Source organism: Mchenga conophoros, linkage group LG6, assembly GCF_057382185.1.
Source record: "Mchenga conophoros isolate Kocher_MC1m ecotype Shallow Benthic linkage group LG6, M_conophoros_male_GT1.1, whole genome shotgun sequence".
Classification (NCBI taxonomy): Eukaryota; Metazoa; Chordata; class Actinopteri; order Cichliformes; family Cichlidae; genus Mchenga; species Mchenga conophoros.
Window position 1 is genome coordinate 44,499,415 of NC_140531.1, and position 8,798 is coordinate 44,508,212.

The window sequence follows — 8,798 nt, forward strand, 5'->3', positions numbered from 1 at the left end:
ATGAACTAGTTTTTCAGCATCACTCTGAGACAGGATATTTCTAATTTTAGAGATGTTGCGCAAATGGAAGAAAGCAGTCTTACATATTTGTTTAATATGTGCGTTGAAGGACATGTCCTGGTCAAAAATGACTCCAAGCTTTTACTGTTGAATTATCAGTGATACTTTCATGTGTTTTTGTTGAGAAATGTTAACGATGTCATTAAAAGAAAGCATTAAATTAGGAAGAAAAACCCGTTCGCGGAGAGGGTCCCCGGTTCTCCAGTTAGATTGTGCTTCACGGTGTCATGTTTCGCCGTGACGGGGTTATTATTATTTTTTTTTTTTTTTGCCTGTCCCATTTGGTTCTTTAGCCATCAGAATTGTTGTCTGAAGACCAACAAGGATACCCAATGGATTTACTTTGCCAAATGGATCATCGTGGCATTGCCGTATTGGTCCATTTGGTCGATCTTTGTTTTTATTATTTATTATATTTTATTTTCAGATGTTACAGATGGGACAGACATGAGTGAGGGATAGGAAAGGGAGAAAGAAAGAGGAAGGAAAGGAAAAACAGAAGGGGAGAGGGACAGTGAGAAAGGGGGGGAGAAAAAAAAATAAAAATCTCCTGGATCACCTGTTGAGAGAAAAATAGAAAACAAGCAAAAAAAACCAAAGCAACATACTAAACACAACACCATCGCATTAATCTAGCTAAGTGTAAACAGCAGTAAATACTAAATATTCAATGTTGTTGTGCAGCACGCAGGACAGATGTGCTTCGAAGTAGCGGCCAAGAAAGGTGTAATTTGGGTCTACGAGCAGTGAACACCCGTGTGCATACCTGTGTGGATCAGCGCGCTTGTATTCCAAAGGTTTCTCCATGTAACGATCTGCTAGGGAGTGTGGGGGGGCCACAGCCCCGTCCTCCAGGGTGTGAAGCGGGTATGGAGGAGATCAAAACTCCAGACATCCAGAGGCCCCCAGAACACAAGAGACCATGGAAGACCAACAGAGGGGCAGCCGCGCCAAATGACTCCAAGCTTTTATTGTTGAATTATCAGTGATACTTTCATGTGTTTTTGTTGAGAAATGTTAACGATGTCATTAAAAGAAAGCATTAAATTAGGGAGAAAAACCCGTTCGCGGAGAGGGTCCCCGGTTCTCCAGTTAGATTGTGCTTCACGGTGTCATGTTTCGCCGTGACGGGGTTATTATTGGAGTAAAAGGATGGCTGGAGCCTCTGCTCGAAGCGTCTCCGATCGCCGCGAGCGGGTTCATATTGGAATGAATTGACAACCCACAGCGTCACATAAAAATGTGGAAGGGTACCTTAGGTGTCAGCATGAGAAGTTAAGGGACGTGACAAATCGTCATTATTTTACGCGTCCGGAGTGAGAACGAGCTGTCTCAGCATAAGCTGCTGTAAAGAAGAGAGACGCTTTACACACGTGTGTGGAAAGTGTCCATGTGGATAAATTAAGAATGTGAATGAAGAGAAGCTGTGTAGTTGAATAAAACTCACACATCAGCCTGCTGAGTTCATCCTGCGGCAGTGCATTGAAGGCATCGTCGTTGGGAGCGAAGAAGGTAAACACCTTCTCCTGGTTCAAAAGCTCAGTCATACCTGCTGTCTGGATGGCACTGACCAGCATGCAGAAACAGCATTAAATGATGTCAGCTTCAATAGAAACTACACAACAACACACTAACACCTCTGTTTGCTTTCAGTCCATATGCTACACCTGTGGGAAGCAGAAAGCTTGATGTGGTCTGCAGAGTTCATTACTAAGCAGACAACCACCCACAAACCAGACCTGGGACATGCTTCCTTTAGTTAGTTTGCCAAGTTCACACAACACAATACACAGCAAACTACCACTGACAATAAAAAAAACCCAACTATTTAAAATATTTTAAATGAACTAACTGAAGCAAAATTGACTCCAAAACAACTATAAAACTATAAAAACAGACGATTCTGTCCACGGGTGCAAGAAGAACAACCTCAGGCCTTGAAATTAAAACAGGAGTACCAGAATTAAAAGCCAAACATCTAAAATCTTCAACGTAAAAACCAAAAAAAACAACAGGAAGTATAACTGAAGAAATCGACTTTCTCCCTGGAAGGGCAGGAAAAGTCTCCTGTATCGGTTACCTGTGTCCTCTGGGCTTTGCTGCATGTATTTAGTGATTTCATGCGAACACGAGGATCAATTATTGTCCTGTGAAGGTCTCTGTAGCTTACAAAGAAAAATGAATTAAAGAGACACACACACACACACACACAGAGGCAGCTAGACGAGGTAAAAACACTCCTGACTTCCTCTGTGATTTGTGGACAGCTGCAGTGAAGAGCAGCGCTGTGTCTGATCAGACCACCTCAGTCGAGTTCAACACAAGTCCAGATCTGGAGTCGAGTATGAAGACCGAATGTATGAATCTCTACATGGCACCTCTCAGCGGTGCCTTGTAGAGATTTCTCAGTGGGGCTATTTTCCTGCTTTTTGATTGGACTGAACATGCTGAATGTTCACAAACTGTTTGTTTAGTCTGCTGCACAAATATCAGTAGCAGCTTCCACCCTAATAAAGACATGCAGAGACTCTGCTCTGATTCCAGTCATCTACAAACATGGGGCAAAGCAAGTTGTGGCTTATAGCAGAGCTTAGCATGAAGAAGGAAATGTGATCAGACCTGTTTGTGTTTCTGTGTCCAGGTGACCCTCAGCAGCTGTCAGGTATGCTCAAGTATCACCTGGGTGAGAGCATGCTGTTGAGCGGTGGCGTCTCTTCTCACACCAGATTCCAAACTCTGCAGGGGGAGAAGCAAGATGATCAGCCGGAGGCAGTAATGCTGCCAAGTGGGGGGACGAGAAGAAGAAAAGCAGAGGTTCTCTAGAGAGGGTCAAAGGTCATGTGTTAAATCCTCTGCTGCATTGCCATGAGAGGATCTGAAAGTGATTTTCTGGTGTCATTCATGTCTGGAGAAAAAGAAATGTGTGTGAAAACTTTTTAAATTGTTCCTTTTTTTGTTTAATCAAACCAATGTTGGTGTGTGTGTGTGTGTGTGTGTGTGTGTGAACAGGTCACATGACAGCACAGCATTTTCTACCCACAGTTTGAACTGAGTAAGAAATAACAAATGTATTTATTCAACTTATAGACAATAAAAAAACAGAAATCAGTGTAAAATTTAATAACTTTTATTGATGTTAACTTTTTTAAAAGTTATTAAAAAGAAAACCCCAACAGAAAAACCCCTCTGAGCAAGCACTTGGCGACAGTGGGGAAGAAAAACTCCCTTTTAAGAGGAAGAAACTTCCGGCAGAACCAGGCTCAGTGAGGGGACAGCCATCTGCCGCGACCGTTCCAAGGGGTTATCACAATTTTTTCTACAGTGCATCAGGGGCGATCGTGGCTCAAGACACTTCACCCTACGCCTACTGGTGGTGGTCAGAGGGCCCGGCGGCGCCAGTGTCCGGCAGCCTCGCCTCTGTCAGTGCGCCCCAGGGCGGCTGTGGCTACAACGTAGCTTGCCATCACCAGTGTGTGAATGTGTGTGTGAATGGGTGGATGACTGGACGCGTGAAGCGCTTTGGGGTCCTTAGGGACTAGGAAAGCGCTACACAAATACAGGCCATTTACCATTTTACAGTGCATCAACCTTGTTTTGTCTCCTGGTGAAACAAAACAGTCGGCCTATAGATGAGAAAAACCGACGTATGCAACTTGGCTTCTTCGAGAGTTTGGCTGCCTCTTCTGTGAAAATTTTAACAATCGTATTGTCGACTGTTGGTTCATTTAATTCCATGTTTCGCAGAACTACTTCTGCCTCTTGCCACTGTTTACACAGGGCTTTGAAAATCACCTTCTCAAAGTTTTTGAACTTCCTTAAGGGGATTTGATCAATTTCATCCCCGATCTTAGCCCAGATCTTTTTGCTAAGCCTCTTGTAGATGGCTAAAACTCTTTCTGGACTTGTGACTTTACCTGATTTTTTTATAACCCGCTTAACTAGTTCTTCCATACATATTTCCACAAAAAATCTGTATTTTTCTTTGTTTTGAGGCAATTCATCCTTTGCTGCCAAAGGGTGTTTTTTGAATTGATTTTGCATGCTGGCTTCATGTTGAGCAGAGGAATTCTTTGGGGTTACATTATTTTCCAAAGAGGTTCCTGCTTTATCTACAGCCTGCGTGGTGTCACGGTTTTTCTTGTCTATTAGAGTTCTGGGCTCGTCAGTTGTATCAATGATATTTGTGGCAACATTTTCTGCTGTGTTGTTCATGTTGTCTGTTGTTTTCTGTTGTTCAGGAGCTGTCTGTGTCTCCTTTGAGGCCACTGTTGTTGTGCTATTTTCCCTGATGTTGAACAAATCCCTTGTTTTCTGTAGAATCACAGCCTGAATTTGATCTGCCAGCGATGCATTATCCTCTGAGTTTTCAGGTCTTTCCGTGGTATTTTGGACATTAGTGATAAGTGTGGCACCAGCGGAATTTTCTGCTGTGCTGTTCACGTTGACTGTTGCTTTCTGTACAATAACAACTGGCACACAGATTAGATTTTCCATGATGCGGTCAACTGTGTTAGAGGTCTGTGCACGTTCAGGAGCTGTTTCTGTCTCCTTTGAGGCCACTGTTGTTGTGCTATTTTCTGGGATGTTTAACAAATCCATTTCTTTCTGTAGAATCACAGCCTGAATTTGATCTGCCAGCGATGCATAATCCTCTGAGTTGTCAGGTGTTTCCGTGGTATTATGGATATTAGTGATATATGTCATATACAAACACGCCACACACTTCGAGCGCATTCTTTTTTTTTCTCGAAATGGGCGGGGCTTAGAGCAAAGGCTTCAGTGACGTCATACACTTCAAAGGATTTAAGTCTATAAATAGCCCTCTGCAGGAACACCCCGGCCTAGGCAACCGGAGTGCAACACGAAAAAAGTAAAAATAAAGGAAAAAAAAAACACACACAAAAAACCCCCACTAAAGCTCACCACCAAAATCCCGAAACGAAAGTATCGACAAATCTATTTACAACAAACTATTTATTTACAACAAAACACCAAACTATTTACAACACGGGGGAGATCGCGACCATGACACACTGAAACACAGGGTTTAAATACCTAGAGGGAGCAATCAGGAAAATGGACAACAAGAGGGAAACACAGCTGGGGCAACTCAGAACTGACGAGACAGGGAAACGTAAACAAAAAAGACTAAGATAACACAGACTTTCAAAGTAACACAGGAAACACATAACAGTCACGCCAAAAACAACACACTGACAACACCGAAACGTAACAGTTCCCCCCACCCAAAAATCAAACATTTAACACCAAGTGAAAAGTTTGATCCAGACAGACGAAGCCGACGAAGGCTGGAGCGGTACCACGGACCCTCCAGCGAAGGCGGATGAAGGCTGGAGCGGTCCCACGGACCCTCCAGCGACGACAAAGGCTGGGGCGGTCCCACGGACCCTCCCCTCAGCGAAGGCAGACGAAGCTGATGAAGGCTGGAGCGGTCCCACTGACCCTCCAGCAGACGACGAAGGCTGGAGCGGTCCCTCGGACCCTCCAGCGAAGGCGGATGAAGGCTGGAGCGGTCCCACGGACCCTCCAGCGAAGGCGGATGAAGGCTGGAGCGGTCCCACGGACCCTCCAGCGACGACAAAGGCTGGGGCGGTCCCACGGACCCTCCCCTCAGCGAAGGCAGACGAAGCTGATGAAGGCTGGAGCGGTCCCACTGACCCTCCAGCAGACGACGAAGGCTGGAGCGGTCCCTCGGACCCTCCAGCGACGACAAAGGCTGGGGCGGTCCCCAGACCCCCCAGCGAAGGCAATCCCGGACGAGCCCCCATATGTTACACCCCGGCCATGACACACTGAAACACAGGGTTTAAATACCTAGAGGGAGCAATCAGGAAAATGGACAACAAGAGGGAAACACAGCTGGGGCAACTCAGAACTGACGAGACAGGGAAACGTAAACTAAAAAGACTAAGATAACACAGACTTTCAAAGTAACACAGGAAACACATAACAGTCACGCCAAAAACAACACACTGACAACACCGAAACGTAACACGCTAGTTTTAACAAACGGAGAAAACAAATTATCTGCAAATAGATATTAAAACGCAATGGCCAATAAACCATCAACTGTCACCAGCCCAACACAGGAGACACCACCTGAACTGGAATCTAGATTCAATAATCAAAAATGCAAAGTTGATGGCCAGTTGATGGCCAATAAAGCATCAACTGTCACCCACACACCGTCACCAACACAGGACCCAGCTCCTGAACCTGAATCTAGGCCAAACAATCAAAATTGCAAAAACCTGTTTGCATGCTTGTGTGTGTGCTGTATGGGGAGCCCAGATGACTCAGACACAGAAGATTCAAACCAGGGGCAACCTGCTATTTCACAGCAAAGTACGGTTGTGAACATAGTAAACAATTCCTTTGGTGGCACTAATACCATTAATGTCAGGAATGAAAATACTGCCCGGAATATTCAAGTTGATATCTTTAACAATCTGCAGCTAGGGCTCCCTCCGGGTTTAATGTAGTTTGCTTGAATCCTAGAAAACTAACTGGATTTTAAATTGGTTATTTTTACAATTAGAATGGCTCTTTTTAAATTGATCGAGTCACTTATGAGAACCCATTGACCAGTCGAGGCAGATGGCTGTCCCCTCACAGAGCCCGGTTCTGTCGGAGGTTTCTCCCTGTTAAAATGGAGTTTTTCCTTCCCACTGTCGCCTATTGCTTGCTCAGAGGGGTTTGTCTGTTTGGGTTTTCTTTTTTTTTTCCTTTCTTTTTATTTATTTTTACGATTTTTTTTTTACTTTTTTTTTTACTTTATATGGGTTTTCTTTTTTTAAATAACTTTTAAATTAACATCAATAAAAGTTTTCAAATTTTACTCTGTGATTTCTGTTTGTTTTCAGTTTGTGTAGGTTGTGTTATTTGTTATTTAGTTCAAACTGTGGGTAGAAAATGCAGAGAAAATGCTGTGCTGTCATGTGACCTGTTCTGTTGCGCTCTCCTCTCTGATGAGGTCTAGCAGCTCATCATTTCGGTCTCTTTTCCTCTTTCTCCCTGTTGTGGGCGGCTGACTTTCTGGAAACTCTTGGTTACCCATTGCTGCGCTTGGACCTGGAGTGTCCTCAGGGAGAGAGGAAATTAGGACAGGAGACAAATTATACAACACAACAACTCTTTGGAGAATACTGTCTGTACCAACCCGTTCTCATGCTAGCCGGCTAGCGACCCTTCGCTAAAAAACACCCTTTCAGTGAGGCTCCTTTCACCCCCGATCGCTCGCAAACAGTGTTTGTCTTAGCTGGACTTATTTTTCGTTTATATGGGCCGATGATGCTGGTCGATGTGGAAAAAATAACTGAGCTTTTTGGTGGTGGCTAACGCGGAGCTACAACACAGGGCAGCTAGCCACCGGCGAGGCGGCCGCCGATCGACCGGTGGTGGCTAACGCAGAGCTCAATCCCGGATCAGGGAAACCGAAGGCAGGAGAAGCAGGCGGCTGCCGGTCGGAGCGTGAGGTGAACTGAATTTCAGGTAAGAAGTTATGAACTGCACTCTATTTGGGTCAGATATAAACCGAGTTTAGGTGTAGTTTATTTTCGTTGTGCTGACAGTTACAATGACTCATACTGCGTGCTAGCTAGCACGACAGAGTTTCAACGCTACCCGATCCTTACCGGAAACCCGATCGGTACCCCGCATGCGCAAATCTTACGTCACTTCCTCTCTTTGCCAACATTTTTTTTCCAAAATATTAAACTTTATTAACCCTTTACAGCCGATCGGAGCGGGCACGCTCTGTTTTGCGTAACTATTTTTAAATCCCGGTAGCTCTGCAACCAAGTAAGCTAGCGCAATAATTTTTTTTGCATATGAAACTGGAGGAGTTGTACTTACATCTTATGCCATCAGCTTGTCCTAGGTCACAGTTTCCTTCCACATATAGCTTTGCAAAAACTGCATAAAAATCACTTGCAGCAACAAAAACATGATATTCCAGAAACACGCTTCGCCGATCCATCAGCTGTTTGTAACACTTCCTACGTCCATCAGCGCGAACTATCACATGACCGCATGACCTGCCCGAAACCGGAAGTGACGTAATTTTGCGGAAATGTAGTTTTTTACGATCGGGGCCTTATGACCTTGTGTTTTACTTGTTATGTGTTTTAAAAAGTTATGTTTGACTTTATGACTTTCTGTGTCGTTTCTGGGATGCTTAAGACTCATATTGCACTGCTGGAAATAGTTTATTTTGATGCATATGCTGTTATTTTGCAAATTTGCACTATAATATTTATTTTCGTTTTTCCTGCAGTATATAAAAATTGGTGTATTTCAAAAATAAAACTATGAAGACACTCAAAATAAATTTCCTGTGGTGGGAAACTAGTTTGTGTAACTTTTTTGTATTTACAGTTTTGAGGGATAAGCCTCTTAAATTTCTCTAACTAGAAATATATGTTAAAAAAACAAAAACGATTTTCAATTTTTTTGTAGTTTATTGCACTTTTTTGCAATTTATGTAATTACTATGCACCTAATGCAGACATATTATTAAAGTTTGGGCTACTTATTATGTGTTTATGTGTACTGTACATTTTTTCAACCCATTTTAATGAATGTTTAATATTTAAAATTTTTCAGAATTACAAGCTTCACCTCCTGCTAAAAGGTCTACACCAGCAGCTGGACCATCCTCTGCTGACAGTGTCGATGCTGGACCAGTCCCAGACCCAGAGGCTCTAAACGAGGAATTT

At 43.6% G+C, this 8,798-nt stretch overlaps 1 protein-coding gene across 3 annotated transcripts; it reads right to left on the reverse strand.

Annotated features, from left to right (window-relative positions):
- Positions 1-646: 646 nt before the first annotated feature.
- Positions 647-8,284, reverse strand: LOC146573489 (uncharacterized). 3 transcript variants are annotated; one of them, XR_014892848.1, is made up of 3 exons: positions 7,241-7,925; positions 7,025-7,152; positions 647-2,796 (listed from the first exon to the last, which is right to left on the reverse strand). XR_014892848.1 is itself a non-coding variant. In XM_085278389.1 (2 exons), exon 2 carries the CDS (start codon positions 4,792-4,794, stop codon positions 3,634-3,636), a length of 1,161 nt encoding a protein of 386 aa, XP_085134515.1. In that variant the 5' UTR covers positions 4,795-7,152; positions 7,936-8,284; the 3' UTR covers positions 2,819-3,633. The 3 variants fall into 3 exon arrangements, 2 of the variants coding, with proteins under 2 accessions (XP_085134515.1, XP_085134514.1); XM_085278389.1 differs by lacking the exons at positions 647-2,796; positions 7,241-7,925 and adding an exon at positions 7,936-8,284 and having other exon boundaries at positions 2,819-7,152; XM_085278388.1 differs by lacking the exon at positions 647-2,796 and having other exon boundaries at positions 2,819-7,152; positions 7,241-7,924.
- Positions 8,285-8,798: the final 514 nt, after the last annotated feature.